Raw genomic sequence first — 23,556 nt, 5'->3', positions numbered from 1 at the left:
ATGAATACTCGCTCTTTTATAGTAATAACAATAATCTTTATTGGAAACAAAGATCACCAAAATGCGGTCTTTCCATTTCCCAATAAAAAATGGCGTGAAGCAGGGCTGTGTACTTGCTCCTACTTTATTCGCTATCTTCTTTGGCGTAATGCTGGGTCAAATGATGCAGCGGTTGCGCGAAGGCATCTACTTCAAGTTTTGTTAGGACGGCAATGTGTTAAATTATACCATACAAAAACAAAAGAGATGGCCATAACTGAGCTTCTCTATGCCGAGGGTTGCGCCCTGGTAGCTCACAATGAACATAATCTCCAGAACGCGGTCAACGAATTTGCATACGCTGACGCCTCTATCGATTTATCAATAAAACTCGGGAAAACAGAAGCCCATGTTCCAGGTGTCACCCAATAAAACCTACTAAGCTCCAAAGATCACCGTCAAATGACAGCCTCTTAACGTGGTAGACCACTTCACATATCTAGGTAGTATAGTATCAAATGACGCCTCACTTTCAAGAGAAGGTGTTAACCGTTTGGTCAGGGCCAGTAGCGCTTTTGGACGTCTTCAGGCGAGAGTTTGGTGGAATAAATCACTCCAACTACCTACAAAATTCAATGTCCACCAGGCGGTGGTTCTCTCAACCCATCTCTATGGATCTGAGACTATGGGTGCTATACAAAAAGCAATGAAGTCTACTTGAGAACTTTTATCAAAGAAGCTTGTCCTTCATCATGGACATACGGTGGCACTACAAACAGCAATGTCCTTGCGAACGCCGGTATGGACAGTATAGAGGGACTTCTTATGGTCCGACAGTTACGCTGGGCAGGGCACGTATTCCGTATGGAAGACAAACGTATGCCAAAGGCAGTATTTTTTGGTGAGCTTAAAGGTGGTTGACGTAATCGAGGCGCCTCACTGAAACGCTTATAAAATCAGCTTAGGCGCCTACTTGCCTTGGCTGACATAGAAGAGAGCGCCTGGTGGCATGCACCTCAGAACGAGACAGCTATGGGTCACTCATAAAGGCTGCGGGATACACATTTGAGAACAAGAGTGGCTGAGTGGCAAAGCGCTTGGCTTCCTAACCGATGGTCCCGAAGAAGATTGAAATTTTAACTTTTAGGATTCTTAGGGCGCTTCTGAGACCACCCAGCTCTTATGGGTACCTGAAATTATTTGGGAAAGTAAAGGCGGCTGGTTTTTGTGCTGGTCACATGATACTCTCGCTAACTTGAGCCACAGAAACAGATAAACTTTACATCATTTGCCCCATAGTTTACAAGGCCTGAAAGGTCTGTTAGCAGTTAAAAACGAGAACGTTGGACCAGCATCTGTTCAAAGTTAGACCTAAGGGATAGCTCTAAGGCCTGAAGTCTTCTGAGAAATCTCGAAAATAATGGGCGTACGAAAACAGCAACCCCATTATCTTTACCCAATGGGGTAACCTTTTCATCAAAGAAGAAAATTACCACTTTGTTGAACAAATATTTAGCTAAGGTCAACAAGGCTGCCAAGAAGTCCCCAATGTCCAAAGCCATTGATAAAGCTTGCAAAGCTGATGAAAAAAAAACGAAATGAACCACAGACCGAAAGTGCTAAGGGAACGATAAACTCTCCCTTCTTGATAGGCGAGCTTAATGCTACCAAAAAGAAATGCCAGCTCAAAAAGGCTCCCGGGCCGGATGGTATCTCCCCCGAAATGCCAAGCATGTAGGGTGGAAAGGAAGGGCCGAGCTTTTGGCATTTGTAAATAGAACCTGGCAGATGACCCTGGAAACGTGCCACCATTATTCCTATACCAAAAAAAGGAAAAGATGCTTCCTCTGCTAAGAGTTACAGGCCCATCTCATCTTTGTGCAGAGCGTAGCAGACCAAAAGCACATACGCAGTCTTCATTGAGTTAAAACTGGCATATGATAAAGTATGGCGGCCTGGTTTGCTTCATAAGATAAGAGCCGTGGGTGTGTGTGGACAGATATATTACTGGATTAGAGTCTTCCTACAAGAGCGTACAATATGACCAAGGATGTACGAAGAAGGGTTACGTCCTTTCATGCGTCCTTTTCACGGCCTTCATAAATGACCTACCGGCTCAGCTAAAATGTCAAAAGCTGCTATATGCTGATGATGATTTGTCCTTTGGAAATCCGGAAGGAGCTCAACCTCTAAACAAAATGTGTTACAAGAAGATCTCCATACGCTCTGCTCATACACTCAAAAAGGGAGGCTAGAAATAAACACCTCCAAGATGGTCTGTTCTCTGTTTACGCTCGGGACTGGCATTCTCGGGCAACTTTTCCGGCTCTCCCTTAACGGAGTGGCTCTCAGCATGAAAAAGCTACCCAAGTACCTTGGTGTAACTTTAGATCGCAAAGTAAAAATGCGTGAGCACATCAAAGAAGTTGCAAGAAAGGTCTCAGGTAACTTTGCAATGTGCGGAAGCTGGCATACACGAAGTGGGGAGCCCGAGCAGACATGGTCCGATTACTGCATTTAGAAGCAGTCCGATCACAGACTACAGCCTACCTGTGCAAATGTATGGCTCTCGGACAGTTCTTGAACAACTTGATAAAATACAGTCCCAAGCACTAAGATTTGTCTGTGGAACCTCTAGGACAAGTCCAGTAAATGCGGCTGAAATAATGGCTAATGTAAGTACACTAAACCTTAGGAGGGAAAGGTCAGTACTGACCTGCTATGAGCGGTATAAAAGGCTGGATGAATACATCCAAGCTAGAAAACTAGTGGATGGTTGGAAATGCAGAAGACGTATCCAGTTGCAGTTTTTTATGCATCATATCACTAGACTATCTGATAAAGCTGGCCTCTCCACCAACCGACAAAAAATTAAACGTGTTCATCCCTTTCCCCCTTGGTGTCGCCCAATGACTCCAGACATACGCTTGAAACTAGTAGACCCTAATGCCACTAAGCTAAGTCGTTCATCTAAAGATCTTTAAATTCTAGCAATGGAGACCATTAATGCCTTCAAGCCCAGTGCTATTTTTGCATATACTGAAGGATAAGCATCGATAGATTCTGGAAGAGCAGGCTATAGAGCATACATCGACTTTCTTGGCTCTTACTTAGTAAAAATCTTTGGACCATGTGGTAGTGTTTGCAGTTTTGATGTGGAGACGATGGCAGTCTGTGAAGCCTTAAAGGGCATTGACTCTCAACTCGGCGAGGGACATTTCAGAGCAATACAGTTTGTTGTGGTCACTGACTCAAAATTTGTACTACAGGCTTTGCATGGCCTACCAATATCGACACTGTCATCATGCCTTCACACAACATAAAGCAACGCAGTGAGTACCGAGTCATATAGGTGTGACTGGCAACACTATTGCAGACTCCTTGGCCCACTAGGGAGAGTCAATTCCACCCACTGAACAGGCTGTAAGATTTTCATTATGCTCTGTTTATAATTCAAAAAAACAGAAATGAAAAAGTGATTTGAGTGCTGGGACAAGTCCCAAAAAGCCAGAGGAGTCTGGGAGCACTTGAGACGCCCTGACCGCACTTACCCGTGGTTGAGACTGTCCAGACCTGAGCAAGCTATTATAACACAATGCAGGACAGGCCACTGTCCTGTTAGATCATATTTCTCACGGCTATGGCCAAATTTTCATTCAAGGTGCCCCCGCTGCGGGGAAGAAGAGCAATCCGTGCCTCATATTCTGTTTGACTGCACCAGACCTGCTGATCTCCGTCTCGACAGATTTGGGAAATAAAAAATTCTCGACCTGTATGGTTACATATATGCTATACGCAGGACAGCAGGGTTTCTGTCCAGGGCTTTTGCAAGAGAGGATTTAAGCCTCTCAAGCCCTTACTTAAATGGAGTTTTATGATAATGATGATAAGACAGTAGGGTACTTTCGGAGGGATCTGAAAATAAAAAAACAAACTAAATTCATCTTTATTTAAAAAACGAAGCTTTAAAAAAAATCGGATAAACCTGTTGAAACAGTATTTTATATTCGATATGGATGTGTCGGCTAAACGGATACTTTTATTTTTTGAGAAAATAAAACAATTTGAAGGAAACATTCGCCATGTCTAACATAGACTAGACCTATATCATATTCAATAGAGCAGTTACACCCAAAGGCCAGCAATAATATCCTGCCAGTTACAATATAAATCCAAACTTTAAAATACATTTACATGTATATTTAGACTTTAATGCTTCGACCTTTTGTCCGAAAATGGATTACATAATTTAGATGAAACCTTCCAAAGAACGCGTCGGCCTTTCATTATGTAGGCTTTTTCACTCGTATTCAAATTTCACTCATACAGGCTTACTTTAATGCTTAAAAAAAACCAAATAACACGGAAACCTCCCAGAGACCACTTCTCAATCCAGTTTTCCACAAATATTCCACAAAGTGCAGGCATCAAAGCACAGTGAGCATGCAAAATGCATGAAAATTGAGCTAAACAAAAAAAAATTGGTTAAAATATTTCCAATCGCACAAATGTATCAATGTTAGTGTATTCTAATGGTCCACTGCATCAGTGGATTAAAGATTTTCTGATAGGGAGAGAACAAACTATAATAATAAATGGCTCTAAATCAACACCGATAACAATAAACTCAGGTGTACCTCAAGGAACAGTCTTGGGTCCACTACTATTTTTAATTTACATAAATGATTTACCAAATTGCATTACCTCAGGAACAAAAGTCAGATTATTTGCAGACGATTGCATAATATATAGAACAATAAAAACAACACAAGACACAGATATTTTACAAAGAGAATTAGATGAATTACAGAAATGGGAATCAAATCTTTCCACCCAGAAAAATGTCATTGAGTAACAAAAAAAACTAAAACAAATTTATTCCACTTATCTTATTCATGGCAAACCAGTAATACAGACTAAAACGCAAAATACCTAGGTGTTATAATAAATGAAAAACTGTCATGGAATCCACATATTGATGAAACTATAAAAAAAATCAAACAAAGCATTAGGATTTATTAAAAGAAATTTCTATAAATCAAATAAGAACATAAAACTAAAATGTTATTTAAACTTGGTTAGGCCAATAATAGAATATGTATCCTCCGTTTGGGACCCCTCGACTCAAGAAAACATTATGAAACTGGAACAGACACAAAATAGAGCAGTGAGATTCATAACAAACGAATATTCACATTTGGCTAGAGTAACACCTTTAGTAAAATCACTAAATTTAGAAAGCCTTCAGGACAGAAGACTCAAAAGTAAAGTAGCAATCATACATAAAACACTGAACCATAATCTTCAAATACAAAAACAAAATTTAATAAAATACTCTGAAAGACACAAAGATAAAGGCACATTCCTCGTCCCATATGCTAGGACAAATTTGTACAAATACTCCTTCTTCCCTAGTGCTATTAGAGCATGGAATGGATTGCCTGAGCTAGCCAGGAAAACCATAGACTTGGCAGAGTTTAAGTGGTTGGTTAATATACTCCTTCTTCCCTTGTGCTATTAGAGCATGGAATGGATTGCCTGAGCTAGCCAGGAAAACCAGAGACTTGGCAGAGTTTAAGTCGTTGGTTAATATGCATGACTAAATGCATGACGCGTAGGACGTAATCATCTTCTTTTTTGAAGTAACGTCTGTATTATATAAGATAAGATAAGATAACATAATTTATTCAAAATAATATACATATATATATGTACTTAAATAAGTTTGTTTTTTTTATATTTTCTACAGAGTGAACGATATTCTTAAAGCAGTGAAAACCCTTCTTTCATCAAATACTAAGTACAAAATAATTAATAAATTATAAGCCTTATATTATATTAAATACAAAATAACACGTTTTGATTTTTCATTGTTAAGGTATTCTTTGAAAATAAAAATGTATATTTATTTTATCAGAACTATTTAAACAAATATTTTACTATTTTTAAGAATTGATAGCCATCCAGTGGAACACATATGTACATATATTCATTATTATCCGTGAGGAAATTAGTTTAAAAATGGTGCATTACAAAAAACATTACATATTTAGAATAAACAATGTGTAAGATAGCATTCAAATATACGTTCATACCCTAGTTTCTATTAAAACATTACAGGTAAATTTAGAACGAAGTGTTCTTGTTTATATATTTTTATTACTATTTTATATGGAGGTGCGTTGGTTGAGTGGTGAAATGCTTGGCTTCCGAACTGTGGGCTCGGTTTCGAATCCTGACGAACACTTGGGATATTTAATTTTCGTTATCTTGAGGGCGCCTATGATGGTTACCTGACATTAGTTGGGGAAAGTAAAGGAGGTTGACTGTTGTGATGGCCACATGACACCCTATTTTAACGTGAGCATTAGAAACAGATGACTTTTACATCGTCTTCCACACTGATCGCGAGGTCTGAAAGGGGAACTTTACGGCTTTGATGCTTTGAATGTTTGTCCCAAAATGGATTAGATTAATTAGATGAAATCTTCTAAAGAACGAGTTGACCTTTCATTATTTAGGGTTTTCCACTCGTGTTCGAATTCAACTCATACAGGTTTATTTTTAAAATACTTTTTCTTCTTCTTCTTCTTGAAACTGTCAGATAGAGTTGAGCCTTCAGCTCTTGGAACTCTAAGCCAGCAAAAGTGAACAAGAGTTCCCTCTCACTGGCCTGAAAATGACGGGTGGGTCAGACTCGCGGCAAGAGGCCGCGTACACTAAGACCCTCGCCATTTTCCTTTTCTATACCAGGCTAACCGTGCAGGACACGCCATTTATGTAACGGCCCCTTGAGGAACAGCGCCTGGATTTTGACAAGGTTGTGGGAGCTTTTTTACAACTCCGCACAGTGCAATGAGGATGCTCTCGCACCCCTTTAGGCACCCCCACGGGAGTTTTGTTTTGCTACCCTTTAGCCTAATCGTTTCCTCTTACGATCGTTTCCACCCGGGCGCCACCATAAGGCAGGGTAGCATGCCCAGGTTTAAATACTTTAAAAAAGACACGAAAACCCACTCCCAGATACCACCTTCTCAATCAGCTTTCCCCAAATAGTCCACAAAAATATATGCACCATAGCGTACCGAGCATGCTAAAAGTATGAAAATTGAGCTAAAAAAATTGGTAAAAATATTTTTAATCCCACAAATGTATCAATGTTAGTGTACTATTACATAATTGATTCAAAATAAAAAATATAAATGCTCTTAGATAAGCTTGTTTTTATATTTTTTACAGATTGAACGATGTTCTTGAAGCTGTGAAAACCCTTCTGTCATTAGAGACTAAGTACAAACTAATTAATTAATGATAGGTCTAATGTAATACTACATACAAATAATATATTTTGATTATTTATGATTTATGACTAAATAGCGGAAAAATTGCAATAAACTAGGTAATCTTTGAAAATAAAAATATTTAAAAATTTTATCAGAACTATTTAAAGCAGTGATTCACAAAGTGGTCTACGAAGACTTCCAAGGGGTCTACGAAAGGGAAAAAACAAATTGGGGATCTATGAGATGTCCACGGGGGTCTACGATAATAGATTTCATTTAAGTAGGTCGTGACTTTAATTTTAACATCCCATTAATGCAATTTTTTCCTACACTTATAAATGATTTGTACCTGAGTTAATCCTTTAAATATGTATAATGCTATTCGGACTCGAAGATAAGCCTTATTATATATTTTGTCTACATGTAACTAATGTTTAACAAAAAGAATATAGACTGTACCGCGTTGAAAATTTGAAATTGGGATTCATTCCTTCTTTGTCAAACAAGCGTTTTCCTTAGTGACTTTTTATGACGATATGAAACCAATTACGCTGGAGGATAATTTGAGACAAAGCCACAAAGACAAAATAGATAAAGATTTAAAAACCTTTCGAACACTAAAAGATAAAAATAGAACCCCAAAATCTCTCGTTGACATCATATATATTGAAGATGATGGTGTGTGAGCGTTTTACAATTGTGACAAGGTGGATTAAAATTTGTCCGTTTTGGGTGTAAAGGGGTTTATATATATAAACTTTAGGGCGTTACATATATATTGTTGATTATAAATGAGAAAATTAGTGTTACAAAAAAAAAAGGTTCACAATTAAAGTACAAAATGTGTACGATATACGTTCAAATCTTAGTTTCAATTAAAACATTACAGGTAAATTTACAATAGTTACATTTTGTTAAACAAAGGATCAAAGTGTTCTTGTGTTTATATTTTTTATTTCTTTTTTATATGGAGGTGAAATGGTTGACAGGTGAAATGCTTGGTTTCCAAACTGGGGCCCATGTTTGAATCCTGACGAACACTGGAATATTTAATTTTCGTTATCTTTAGGGCGCCTCTGATTCCACCCAGCTGTAATGGGTACCCGACAATAGTTGGGGAAAGTAAAGGCGGTTGGCCGTTGTGCTGGCCACATGACACTCTCGTTTACGTGGGCCAGAGAAACAGATGATTTTCACATAGTCTCCCTAATAGATCGCAGGTCTGAAAGGGAACTTTAGGGCATTATATACATATATATGTGTGTGTGTGTACCCGCATACAGCAAATAATTCTCTAGAAATTAGTATTTGTTTTATTTTCTATGAAATAAATATATAATCGCCTAGTTTGACATAGACTAGATCGAAATCCAATACACTAGATCAGTTATACCCAAAGACCTGCTGGTAAAATCCGACTAGTTATAATATAAATCCAAACTTAAAAATATATTTGACATGTTTATTTAGACTTTAATGCTAACTAACCCAAACTTTTTGTCCCAAAATGGATTATATTAACTAGACGAAACCTTCTAAAGAATGCGTCGGCCTTTCATTATTTAGGCTTTTCCACTTTCGTTCGAATTCAGAACAAATAATTTAAATTTAAATTTAATTTAAATTTAATTATAAAATACCTAAAATAACACGGAAACATTCTACCAGATACTCCCTCCAGATACCACCTCCTTAATCCAATTTTCCCAATTAATCCACAAAAGTGCATGCACTATAGCACACTGAGCATGTTAAAGCACACTTGGTAAACATTTCCAAATCGCACAAATGTATCAATGCTAATGTATCACATAACTGATTATAAATAATAATTATTATTACACTTAAAAAAAGCTTTGTTTTTTTTTTATTTAATTTTTTTTTTACAGCGTGATCGATTTTATTGAAGCTGTGAAAACCCTTCTGTCATCAGAGACTAAGTACAAACTAATTAATTAATTATAGGCCTAATGTAATTTTAAATACAAATAATACATTTGAATTTTAGCGGCCCCCGAAAGGGGAAAAGACGCTATTAATTTTGTGTGGCCTGTCTGTCCGTCTGTCCGTCCGTCCGTCCGTCCGGTTTAAATCTCAGAAACTAGAATAGAAAGTGTAAATGAGACATCATGTTATTTTAGATCATAAAAAGTTCTGATGCAGCGGCTACTTTTTTCTTTTCCGAAATTGAACCAACTTATTTTTTAAATTATATATTCAAGCAGATTTTAAAAAAAATTACACCACTTTTCAATGAAAAACATCAGGGGGAGTAAGTCTTATTAAAAAGGTAACAGGCTTCTTCATTAATAAATCAAGGTTCATTCATAGATTCGCGCATAGGTAAAAAAAAAATTGCATCTAAGGTCACAATGGAAAAAGTATTAATGGATCATTATAAAATAGATTTTCCATTTATTAATTAACTAATGAAATAGAATACTGATTCAAATGTTGTTTTTAAAAAGAATTTTAATACCAATTTCATTTCAATTGTAAGTTTATAAAAAAAAATACTTTTACCGCGTAGTTTTCACACATCCTCATTAGGCAATACATTTCACTACAATCTGAATCTTAATTATAATAAATAGAGGCCAGATCTACATAGATCTATATACGAGTTCTAGTCTAAATATAGTAGATTCTATATAAAGATTCTAGATCTAGACTTATATATAGACTTAGAGTCTTAGATCTAACTCATTTTTTGAAGATTTTTTAAAGAATTTTTTTACAGCTTAATATTTTCTATCCTCTATCAGTGTCTAGAGCTGTCCGTCTGTCTCTGGGTGGACCACCTCGGGGGCTGATTTTGAGTTTGTGTATCCACACAAACTGTCTTTGTAACCTAGATAGATAGATTAGATAGATAAATAGATAGATTAGATAGATAGATAGATAGATAGATAGATAGATAGATAGATAGATAGATAGATAGATAGATAGATAGATAGATAGATAGATAGATAGATAGATAGATAGATAGATAGATAGATAGATAGATAGATAGAGAGAGAGATAGAGAGATAAAGAGATAGAGATAGATAGATAGATAGATAGATAGATAGATAGATAGATAGATAGATAGATAGATAGATAGATAGATAGATAGATAGATAGATAGATAGATTAAACAATTAATACGATAGCACACAAAATATACATTTATACTCCAGTTTCTATTAAAACATTAAAGGTAATTTTACAATAGTATGTTACATTTTGTTCAATAAATGAACAAAGGGTTCTTGTGTCTATATTTTTATATATCTTTTATATGGTTGTGCGGTGGTTGAATGGTGAAATGTTTGGCTACCGAACTGGAGGGTGGGTTCGAATTATGGCGAAGACTTTGATACTTTTTTTCGTTCTCCTTAGGGCGCTTCTGAGTCTACCCAGCTCTAATGGGTACCTGACATTAGTTGGGGAAAATATAGGCGGTTGGCTGTTGTGCTGGTTATATGACACCCTCGTTTACAGTAGCATATAAAAACAGAAATATTTTACATCGTCTGCTAAACAGATCGCAAGGTCTGAAATGAAAACTATAAGGCGTTATATACATATGTATGTGTGTACCAGCATACAGGAAACAATTCTCTAGAAATTATTATTTGTTTTATTTTCTAGGTCTTATCATATCATATATTCGCCATGTTTGACATAGACTAGATCTAAATCCAATACAATAGATCACTTATACCACTCGTGTTCGAATTCAAATCATGCATGTTTTTTTTTAATATTTAAAAAAAACAAGGAATCCTTCTGCCAGTTACAACCTCAACAATCCACCTTTCCCCAAATAGTCCACTAATGTACATGCATCATTGCACACTGAGCATGCTAAAAGTCAAAAGTAATAACGTTTTCAAGATTCATTTGCCGTTGTAAGAATTTTTTTTTCTGTTTTACGTGTTTAGGATGTTTCTTCAAGTTAAAGATAATTATTTTTCTTGTTCAAACAACCCGCTTGACGACGTGCAGCGCGTAGGGTTTGATCCCGAGGCGGTCGAAATAAACAGTCCAGCACGCTAACCGTAAGACCAGATTTGTTGTTAACTTAAAAACATACTGGTTACAAACTAATAGCCTATTATTGACAAAGAGATATATTATAATGTAATGTAGGTCAACGGTCGCCAAAGAACACACCTCTGAAGAAACAAGAAAGCCCTGTTGTCATGCTAAAGAACAGGTTCTCTGTGCTCGCTGATGAGAGCATGGAGACTGAGCAGCATGTCAAAACCAATACTCCGGGAGAACCCGGAGACATCATGTCTGACACAGGTTCTCCTCAGAGAACCCAGCCAGACACCCCAACCTCTACCGAGTTAGAGGTTGACCAACTCCCTAAGGGGAGAAAATCAAAGCGGAGAGGATGCCCGAGGTGAGAGAGGAGGAAATAACTTCCGCTCTAACCAGAGGGATCTCCCCTCTCCAGAGAGAAAGACTTCCCCCAAAAGGGGGTTGTCCTCCTCTCCATCCAAACCCAAGAATAAAAATACCAAGGTCACTGGAATAAAGGGAAACCCCTCCGGGGGCCTCCCAAGGCCAAATAGCTCCAAGTAGGTCATCTAGATTCCAGAATTGTACAGTGGAATTGTAGAGGCCTCAAGGCCAATTACGAGGAAATGCAGCTACTGATGGACTCTGAGACTCCTGTAGCTGTCTGCTTACAGGAAACATTTCTGAAAGATTGCATCAGCTTCCGAAGCTACCGTGCTTACACCAAGAATGTTGAGGATGCAGAGAGAGCATCAGGTGGAGTCTGTATCCTTGTGAAGGATAGCATCCCCCATGAGAGGGTAGAACTACAGACCACACTACAGGCCGTAGCAGCTAGGATAACCCTTCACAAGGTTATCACTTGCTGCAGCCTGTATCTACCACCAGGCGCTCCATTAAACCGAACAGACATGGAGGACCTATTGAAACAACTCCCCCGGCCTTATTTAATCCTTGGGGATTTCAATGCCCATAACACCATGTGGGGATCCAACAATACCGACACAAGAGGTCGTATGCTGGAGGATATCTTCCTCCAACATGATTTATGCATACTTAATGATGCATCACCGACCTACTTGCACCCAGGAACTGGATCATTCACATACATTGACCTCACCGTATGCGTCCCCGGACTTCTGGACGATTTTAAATGGTCAGTTAGCAATGATCTACGGGGAAGTGATCGCTTCCCAATCATCATTACTAACAATCTCCCTTCATTGGGACGACCTCAGCGGTGGTAACTGAATAAGGCCGATTGGGAACAATTCCAAAAAAGATGCTCTGAGGATATCACAGAAAATATCCTCCATGAACAGAACCCAGCTGATACCTTTGCTAGCAAGCTACTAAGTATAGCCAGGAAAGTTGTACCCCTAACCTCTGCAAATCCAAAACGGCCTAGCAAACCATGGTTTGATACAGCTTGCAAAAGTGCTATTGGTGATAGGAAAAAACGACTGGCTGCATTTATAAAGAATCCTTCCCAGGAAAACCTAAAGCTATTCAGGATAGCTAGAGCAAAGGCTAGACAAACCATACGGTCAGCCAAAAGGAATTCCCGGAGAAGTTTTGTCGGCAGTCTGGATGCCAAAACTTCTGCTAGAGCGGTTTGGAAGGCAGTAAGGCGAATCAAAGGGAAAGAATCAAATGCAATAGGGCATTTGAAAAACCAAGGACGAACTGTCACGTCCCCCAGAGAAATAGCTGACTGCCTTGCATCCTCAATAGCAGAAAAATCATCCACTGCACACTACACGCCAGAGTTCCAAAAAGTCAAAACCAGGGAGGAAAGACACCCCATTGATTTCAGGTCAGAGAACAATGAAGACTACAACAAACCGTTCTCGCTTGAGGAACTGAGGGAATCGCTGGACAAGTCACATGACACAGCGCCTGGAGAAGACGAAATCCATTACCAGTTCCTCAAGCACCTTCCCGAACCCTCATTGGCAGTCCTACTAGGGGTCTATAACTGTGTGTGGCAAACAGGCGCTTTCCCAAACAGCTGGAGGAAAGCCACAGTTATACCGATACCTAAACCGGGAAGAGACGGCTCTGACCCAGCTAACTATCGACCAATAGCACTAACAAGCTGCATCTGCAAAACCATGGAAAGAATGATTAACAGTAGGCTGGTCTGGTACCTGGAAAGGAATAAAGTGATCTCAAACTACCAGTGCGGATTCCGGCAAGGGCGGACAACAACTGACCACCTGGTAAGGCTGGAAGCTTATATTAGAAATGCATTACTCAGAAGAGAACATCTAGTAGCTGTATTCTTCGATATAGAAAAGGCCTATGACACAACCTGGAAACATGGCATTCTACGTGACCTGGCGCTTATGGGGCTTAAGGGACACCTCCCCCGTTTTGTGGAGGAATTCCTGAAAGATCGAAAATTTCAGGTCCGAGTGGGCAACTCCGCTTCTGACACTCATGACCAGGAAATGGGTGTAGCCCAGGGCAGCATTCTGTCAGCATTCTGTCAGTCACCCTGTTCAACATTAAAATAAATAGCATCATAAATGCGCTGTCCCCTGGCATAGAGTGCTCTTTGTATGTCGATGACTTTGTCATTCTTACTTATGGGAAAAACATGAACACCTTAGAAAGGAAATTACAGTTATGTTTAAACAAAAATCAGGGTTGGCCAAAACAGTTAGTATGCATTTTTGTAATCTAAGGGGACTCCACCCAGACCCTGAACTATTTATACACAAAAAGAAGATCCCTGTCGTGAAAACTACAAAATTTTTAGGCCTCACCTTAGATTCCAAATTTAATTTTCTCCCCCACATTAAGGAACTTAGGAAGAAATGCCAAAAGTCATTAAACATACTAAGAGTACCCAGCCATACGGACTGGGGAGCTGACAGAGATACCTTGCTGCTGCTCTATCGGAGTCTAATTCGATCCAAGCTAGACTACGGATCCATAATATATGGAGCAGCAAGGAAGTCGTACCAAAAAATACTGGAACCAATACAAAATGCTGCCCTGCGTCTCTGTCTCGGCGCGTTTCGTACATCACCTATCCCAAGTCTCCATGTGGAGGCTGGAGAACTCCCCATGGATATAAGAATGAAAAAGCTTGCAATGCAGTATATAGTCAAGCTAAAATCCAACCCCACGAACCCTGCTTTTGACTCCATATTTAACCCCACAGAGGTAGAATTATACAATCGAAGGCCTAACGTCATACAGCCGTTGGGCCTTCGAATGAGAGAACCCATCCAAAATTTAACCCCACCCATTGACCAAATCTCTAAAATAGAAACCCCTCAGAATCCTCCTTGGCTAATGAATAAACCCAAATTAAATTTATCCCTCCTTAATTTCAAAAAAGAAAATACAGACCCAAGCATACTACAAGTCCACTTTAGGGAACTGCAGGAGAGATACGGAGATTGTGGCACCATCTACACAGACGGATCCAAAATGGAGGGAAAGGTCGCGTGTGCCTGCTCCTTTCGGAACAAAACAATCTCCCGTAGACTCCCTGATGGCTGCTCCATCTTTACGGCCGAATTGCACGCAATATTGCTTGCACTTATGGCCGTAAAAGCATCAGAAAGGAGTAAATTTATAATCTGCTCCGACTCCAAATCTGCATTGCAAGCTTTGGGGCGGATGAAGACTGACATCCCATTGGTACATAAGAGCCTGAAGCTGTTGGACCTAATAACAGCCGACCGTAGGGATGTCACCTTCATCTGGGTCCCCTCCCATGTTGGCATTGAGGGAAACGAAGCCGCAGACAGAGAAGAAAAGAGAGCCCTAAATCATGCGGTGTCAGGAACCCAAATTCCCTACTCGGACCTGAGACAAAGTATTGCCTCTGCCACCTATCGAGAGTGGCAGAACCGATGGGAGGCTGAGACTCACAGTAAACTCAGGCAGATTGTGGCGGATGTCAGGTGGCGGCCCACATCTAAGGGTCTGACAAGGCGTGGTAGCACAACCATGTCCAGACTTAGGATTGGCCACACCTACATCACGCACTCTTTTGTACTGAAGAGAGAGGAGCCCCCACTTTGTGAGTACTGTGACTCTCGCCTCACCGTGGAACATATCCTCGTTGATTGCCCCAGATACCAGGATGTCAGGGCGAAATATTTTAGACCCACTAATCTAAAAACACTATTTAATAATGTCGACCCTGGGAAGGTACTGGGCTTTATTCGGGAAGTGGGGCTATCTACGAAGATCTGATTTCTGAATTTGTGAACATGCACTATTTACATAAGATTTTTACCAAATATTTAAAATTTTTACTACCTTTACTATTTTAACTGTGAATAGACCTTGATTTTAATTATATGACTGTGTGGAGTCTGGCCCTTGTTGTTTAGAGAGAGAGTGGTCCTTGTGGGACTGCAGGCACGACATGGCCTAAATTGTGCCGATGTGCCTCAAATCAACAAATCAAATCAAACCAAGTTAAGCTGCAGCGTCACGCTACTGCATGAAAGTCGCTGCTGGAAAGGTCCATTTAAAAAAAATGCGTGATATTTACATACAAAGTGCATTTTATAAACGAACATAAATGTTTTCTTTTAATTTAAGCAGTTAGTTAACTAGAAAAAAAAACACAGCGAACTAACATTTATATTTGTTATGAACATTTCTTTTACATTTTATAAATATATTTGACTAATATTATCTCCATTACATTTATGTATTGTTTTAGAATTGGTGTATTTTTATAAAGAAAATATTGCTTGCACAATCAATTTTATACATTAAACGGTTTGCTTTTAGAAAACAAAAATTTGCGGTAACAACTAAAACTTGCAAGCCGCATCGCATAGTGAAATAAAAGTTTTAATTCTCATCTAGTTTTTGAAATCTAAGTGTGACAGACGGACAGACGGACATTTTGCACAAATCTATTAGCGGCTTTTCCACATAGCCTAAACATTTTCCACAAAATAGGTTTAAAAATTTCCAATCGCACTTATGTATCTATCTTAGTGTAAAATTACATAATTGATTTAAAATACTAACTATAATTGCACTTAAAATAAGCTTTATATATATATATATATATATATATATATATATATATATATATGTTTTCTTTCAGAGTGAACGATGTTCTTGAAGCTGTGAAAACCCTTCTGTCATCAGAGACTAAGTACAAACTAATTAATTAATCATAGTCCTAATGTAATATTAAATACCAATAATACATTTTGATTTTTATTGTTAAGATGTATAACTAATAGAAGAAAAATTGCAATAAACTAGGTATTCTTTGAAAAAAATGTATATTTAGTTTATCAGAACTAATTAAACAAATCTTTTACTATTTTAAAAAAATTGAAAGCTATATATATATATATATATATATATATATATATATATATATATATATATATATATACATATATATACGCATATATATATATATTTATATATATATATATATATATATATATATTGCTTTTTTTTGTAAAAAAGAAAATAGATGCCGGTACTCAATCACTAGGTGCCGGTACTCAGTGATTAATTGCCTAACTTTTAACTACTAATAAATTAGTAATAAATGTTAAAATACAAGAAAAGTAATAATTTTTCCCCATATTCAATAAGGTGCCGATATGTCGTATCAGTGCGTACTGTCACAAGAAAAGCCCTGTATGTGTGTATATATATATATATATATATATATATATATATATATATATATATATATATATATATATATATATATATATATATATATTAGGGGTGCACCGGATAGTACTTTTTGATATCTTGCCAGAGCCGGTTATGACCAGATAGTAAAATTTGATATTCGGCCGGGGACGGAGCCGTAGCCGAATTACCTAAGATTCTTGTAAATATCTTATATTGCTGAACATTTTACGAAACTGTTAAATAACATACCTATATTTGTTGGTATTTTTTTTTCCTTTTATATACCTTATTGTTTTAAACTCTGTTACTGGGAAGCGTGGCAGAGAGGCTAAGTGCGCTTGAACTTGGCGTGGCTTGGCTACCTAGAAGGGGGCTCGAGGTTCGACACACGACTCGAGCAGAGTTGTGTTTACTGAGCGCCTAAAGGCAGCACGGAAAACCAATTCCTAGATACCCCCTCCCCCCACTGGTCCACAAATGAGATTGGACCAAAGCGCTCTGAGCATGCTATAAGCATGAAAGTAGCGCTATATAAAAGCTATAATAATAATAATAATTGATTTATTAAAGATTAAAGATTATTAAAGATTAACAAAATTTATAAACAGAAATTAATCTGTGTAGCATGAGTGTGTATGTACGAAGCCACCAACTGTAAAGGCTGTGAGTTGGAGGGACAATGTAAAATATGTTAGTATATATTTAACTAGTTACTAATGTAAATCTCTCATCTGGCTTGTATGGTGGTTGGATGTATGTGTACAAGAATTTCTGACCAACAACTGGTCATCAGACTTGTAATTTTAAGTCCAAAGACTGCTTCTGGTTCTGGCTTCAAGGGCTTAATACTGATAGTAGCTGTTAGTTAATAGTTAATATTAGTTAATAATCAGAAGCGTAGTAGGTCATATATTTATTAATCCATTTGTGGCAAATCCATTATACCTACTTATAGCCTTAGCCTTAAATGTTGCAAATCAAAGATTTAATTGTAGTCTGTAGGCCTATTATTGATATCTATGTTTAGATCTACTGGTATATAGATCTAAGAGCATTAGGAAAACCAACTATAGAAGAAAAAAAAACTCACCCGCACCCTCCCTACTAAAAAAACAACTTATATAGACTTTGTGTTCGACTGATTGTAACAACCTGGTCAGTTAGACGTAGTGAGCCTACACATGTAGTCCTAGTGTATTGTGTATAGATGATTGTGTTGACCTTCACGCATTTTTTCCTTGGGCATACACAGTAGTGTTGAGTATGCAGGCAAAAAAAGAGAACACATTGGCATGGTCAGTCAAGCATATAGATAAATTATACCCTTACACTAGTTACAGAGGTCAAGTGTTTCTTACCATTCCAGCATATTTTTTCTTTGTTTGCTAGATTTAATTCTGGTGCTTTAGATCAATTTATTTTCTGCGATGGTAAACTTTACTGTAAGGTTTTCCTTTAAACCGGTATATAAAGTCAATAGAATTAAACAATGAAAATAGTTTTCTTTCTAAAGGTTTTAATACAAGGGAAAAAATACATACACGCAAACATGCACATCTTTGTTTTATTTTATTGTGCAACGAACGTGTGTTCAGCGCCCTAATTGACATTTCTCTCCAAGTAAACAAAATTTGTGTCATCATATAGTGACTTGTAGACAGTGTCAATATTTCTCAACAATCTGCGTTAATCTATTCTGGTTTAGGAATGGTCAATGTCTATCAATACATTGTCATGGATTAAACAAATAAGAAGTTGGGGGTGTTGAGTCTCTTGAGCCCTCCATTTAAAGATAATTCTGGTCATTGTCTGTTTGGCTTGTAGTCCAGCCTCTTAATTGAGACTTAACTCAAAGTAAACAAACTTAATACCCAGCCAATAGTATAAATAGTGTGGCTTGTGGTCCACACCCTTGATTGACAACCTATCTCATAATAAATAAACTCATACCAGATTAACCTTATAGAGATATGGCTTGTAGTCCAGCCCCCTAATAAAAATTATTCTCCAAGTAAAGAAACTCAGTTCTCTCATAAGATGTGAACTCTAGACAGTGTCAACACGTTGACATCTGGCTTCATGTGGTCAGTGAATTTAGGAAATTTAGGCACCGGATATTTAGGCACCGCGTATTTACGGATATTTAGGCACCGGATATTTAGGCACCGGATATTTAGGCAACCGGATATTTAGGCACCCGGAAATTTAGGCACCGGATAATTAGGCACTTTTTGACAAGGCGGAAAATTAGGCACCGGAAAATTAGGCACTCTTTGATAAGCGATCTTTGTTTTGAAAATAATTTTAAGATGTTAACGTGTATTTTATCTTTAGGCTATGGGCTATCGGTGACGTTATAATAAATAGCAACTATAACGATTCTAGCTAAAGAAAAGCTGACAAAATGGGGAAAAAATGACAGTCATGAGAATGTGTGAAAAAAATGACTCATGAGTCATTATATAATATAGACATCCCAGCATTCAGGGGAGGAGAGGTAGAGATGATTCTCCGCTCATTTCTTCCGTCCATCACCAACCTCTAAGGTTGACTGGTGAGTTTTTTAAATTGATGATTATGCAAATTGTGTAAATATTTAGTTACTAATGTAAATACTTAGGATTAAAAAAGTATTATAAAATATTTTTATTATGTCGGGAAGTGTTGGTGATAAATATAATCGCAATGCCCTCTGCTTGTGGGAAAGGGAGGGGTCGTACTCTTAAAATGTGATGGGCGGGGGGGGGGCACACACTGTCACTTAAATGAGAGGATTTCTCGCAGGTAGATGTAAACTTAGTCGTAAAATTTACGTAGTGAATCTGAAGGCTACAGACTGGACTAAAGGGTACGGAAACAAAAGGTGTTAAAATTGTTATGACATGATTAGGAATTAGTTATTTGTTTCGGGAATTTGGTAAAGTTTTACTTAGCGACGATGACGTAAAGTTGGTTAAAAAAACAAGAACGCTCTAAGGGACGCTAAAAAAAGATGCTTCGTGTAGAGCAGTAGAATAGATATACGGATTTACGGACATAGCTGACATTGGACGATTCCCTTCGTGATTATTAAATATATTTGTAGAACAACATCAGCGTCGACTATTTATTGATTGTTTGGCATTTCGTCGGTGTTCCTGATTTGGTTGAAGGTTACCTCATGATCATTGCAGTGATTACATTCAACACCGCGGAAGAGCCACAACAGCTGGCGATCCCCGACTCGGAGCTTACTGGCAGCAACATCCAGATGAATAGAAGCCCTCTGTTAGGAGGATGCAGAAGTTAACGTCATCGGCCTAGTCTAAAGCTAGACCCTGATTGTACAGCCACGTCTGCAAAGGAAAGCCAGTGAGGTCCTGGACTCGTAGACCTAGGAGGTAACGAGATATAGATCTAGATCTACATTTGTAATTTGTAAACGCCCATACGTTGGGGCATCGTATTGAAGCCTATAGTTGTGTATCGAGAAGGCTACAATGGTTGAAGGGAAGAAAACCGTCCTGTCGAAGCCGTACTGAAGAGATATCGCCTGCCCGGCATCTTGAGAACGAACGTGAAGGTCACCTCTGCAAGGCCAAGATCGACCGTTGAGGTCACGCCAAAGAACTTTTGACGTAGGAGCCATCGTATTGCTTACGACACTTAAGTGCAGTAGTGCTATATTGCTCTACGGCTCGGCTGAATCTGTGCTACACGTTAGGTAGCCAGATAGCCGGTATTTTAGCACTAAACTCAGACTTTGTCGCTGTTTCAACTGTTGGACTGTTCCAGTTTCGCTTTTTACAGACGACCACCTGGAATCACCGTACCGCCGTCGGAACCAGCAACCGGAACCTGACTCTAAGCCACCGACGAACCGGAGCCAGACGACAGATCACCGTGAACCAGAACCAGACGCCGTACCACCGAAGAACCGGAGCCGTTGCAGACCAGTACCGAAGGACCTTGGAGAGCCGAAACGTTCGCTGTCCTTATCTCACCGCTAGTGAAGACATCGCCGTGAGCCTTGCTGCCGGGACAGACATTAGCATAGGAAGAGTGGACCCGAGACTGACTGTGGATTTATCGCCGCTTCTTAAACAGATAAGTCAAGTGTTATTTAACTACTTTCTCCTAGAATAATTAGAGTCTGTAGGGAAGTGACCACTCGCTAGATTATCACTACCAGGTTAAATTGTGGTGGATTGGGGATATCCTTAAAATTAGGTGTAATCTAGCAAGAGGTCCATATATACGTTTAGCTGTTAATTCGTCCTGTATGTGAATGTGAATCATTTAGTTAAGCATTTTTTTTTGTAGTAACGTTGTGTATTAATTGTTTGCAATACTCCCGTCTTAAGTCTTACTGTCAGACGAAAGTCTCATTCATTAGAACTAGATCTATAGTTTGATGTTTATCGTATTTAGGTTTATTTTCATAGTTTATTTGTATGAGTAAGTTATATACACTCATGGCTGTGAAAACAGGTAAGAAGTAACTACGATCTAGCGTAATCTAGACTAGATCTGAGGGACAATCGAGGTGAAGCCTGATTGCCCATTTGTAATTTTGGTATTTGTAAATAGACAGGTTGGTTTATTTACCGGCGACTCGTGTTGAGTAACACGTAGTCGGTGGAGTGTGCGTGTGACAGGTGGGGAAATGTGACGTGTGTTTGGCGCGTTTTAATGTCTAGGGGATGATTATTTTTAAAGCTATCACACACCAACCTATCAGCATATGAATCGGGAGCAGACACGCAACGAGACAAAGCAATGAAAGATAGATACAAAAGTTAAAAATGAAGAATATTTATTTACATAAATATACATATAAGAATAAAAAGGAGGAGGGTTTGCATCTATCTCTAAATATCACTAGATTTAATCATCACTCTTGCATTTAATAAGAGAGTATGTCACTTTGTCCTCCGACTTAGCTGGTATTCCTGTTAATGTCGCAGCTGGCTGTGTCCTGGCTTGAGGTTCTGCAGCTGAAGGTGGCGCTCTAGCGGATAGAGGGACGCCGGTGATATAGTTCTTGTGGAGTCCCAATCCCGAAAATCTAATATCTGTAGTGGGCACAGTAGGGCGGGTGGCCGGCTACCGTGGGCACAAGGTTACTGCGGGCAGAGCTGATCTGCCGTGGGCAGCGTGATGACAGGATATGTCCAGTGAGTTGCAGAGGGTTGGCGTAGCTATGACGTCTCACACAGATCTGAATCTATAGGGACGTCGCACCTAATAGCTTGACAGATGGGCTGTCGCATAGGCGGGCAATGCCGATAGCGCCAAGTAGTAGAGTTGAGTAGTGTCGTGTAGACACTGAACAGCAAATGGCAAATAGGTGATTAATCCAATAGGTAAAAGGCAGACACCTGAGGGAGGCACCAGGTATTCCTCTAGGAGTAAGAATAAATGAATAGTCCAGACTCGATTGCTCAGCGATAGAGAAATAAGAGGGTCTGACTTGATTTAATTTACTTTATATATGCCTGGGAAATGTGCGCGGAAACAGGAAATGTCCTAGGCTTAGAATTATCTTACACGTGGGTGAAGTCCGACAATAGATGGGATTCGCACATTGGGAGGTCAATGGGCGTATTTGTCCTCGTGGTCTCCTAGATCAAAGAGAGACATAGGAGAAAGGGGGGGGGAGTGACTTGCATTCCACACAAGGTGGTGTCCACTGCGGCTGTCAGACATCTTGCGATAAGATCAAAGAGTCTATGTGTATCTTTGCCCCGGTCAAGGGAAGATAAATGAGAGGACGTGTCCTAGCTATCTCCAATGTGGTCAACTAAGTCTAGCCTGGAGCGGAAAAGGTGGTGCGGGTGAAGAATTTGGGGGTAGGAGGGGAAAATAATTAAAATAAAATAAATAAATAATGAAAAATAATAATTAATGCTGTGATAAATTTGAGTGACTCTGACAGCGAGTTTTTGACTTGTCACATACGCCGCCGCCAAGATGGATCTATCGCAGAAGATCCATAAAGTGCGAGCAGACTGATGTCACTCTAACTTTAAGATCAGTTGTTATCACAGCATTAGAAAAAAAATTCTGGAAAAATAAGGGGTAGCCAGGCCAGGAGGAGGCTCTGTCCAAGTCTGTCCGTGGTCTACTTCCCGTCCCTGGTACGGAGTCACCTGGGTGAAACAGTTGGGGTTGCTTGGGAGAGTAGATTGGGCGATTGGATGAGTAATAATTCCTTCCTGGGGCGGATTGGGGAGCGTGATTGGGGCTTAGGCGGGGTGCCCAAGGCACGTGTGCTCGTTGGGGATTACCTCCGAAGCCGCTGTGAGGCGCTTCTTCACGATGGTAAGTAGTCAGCTTACCTCGGTATCGTCTGACACGATCAATGTCAGGGAAGAGTGGCCTGATAAAGAACGTGGAGTTCTGCCGGAGAACGCCCCCACGAGTGTGATAATCTGGCTTACATCGTGGCTTCCTGACACTGTTAATGACAGGGGAAGGTTGATATTGAATGGTGGCTGAGGAGCCAGAGTGAGAAGAGTTTTCACGAGCGCGAGGGTTCGGCTTACCTCGTGACTTCCTGACACTATCAATGCCAGGGGAAGGTTGATTTTGCATGGTGGCTGCGGAGCCAAGGTGAGAAGTGTTTTCACAAGCGCGAGGGTTCGGCTTACCT

General features: G+C 39.1%; 1 protein-coding gene across 18 annotated transcripts in view; it reads left to right on the top strand.

Annotated features, from left to right (window-relative positions):
- Window positions 1-23,556, top strand: part of LOC106052346 (deoxynucleoside triphosphate triphosphohydrolase SAMHD1-like) — a 175,383-nt gene that overhangs the window by 48,489 nt on the left and 103,338 nt on the right. For 16 of the 18 annotated variants that reach the window (XM_056034990.1, XM_056034989.1, XM_056034992.1 and 13 more), the window contains 4 exons: window positions 5,729-5,779; window positions 7,219-7,269; window positions 9,152-9,202; window positions 16,366-16,416. In XM_056034990.1, the coding sequence (XP_055890965.1) occupies window positions 5,729-5,779; window positions 7,219-7,269; window positions 9,152-9,202; window positions 16,366-16,416 (204 nt within the window). The remainder of the gene's footprint in view (window positions 1-5,728; window positions 5,780-7,218; window positions 7,270-9,151; window positions 9,203-16,365; window positions 16,417-23,556) is intronic. The other 2 variants (XM_056034996.1, XM_056034993.1) reach the window with 2 other exon arrangements.

This window comes from Biomphalaria glabrata, chromosome 7 (assembly GCF_947242115.1).
Source record: "Biomphalaria glabrata chromosome 7, xgBioGlab47.1, whole genome shotgun sequence".
In the NCBI taxonomy this organism is placed as follows: domain Eukaryota; kingdom Metazoa; phylum Mollusca; class Gastropoda; family Planorbidae; genus Biomphalaria; species Biomphalaria glabrata.
The sequence above is the reverse complement of the archived record's forward strand: the minus strand, read 5'-3'. Positions and strand labels throughout refer to the sequence as shown.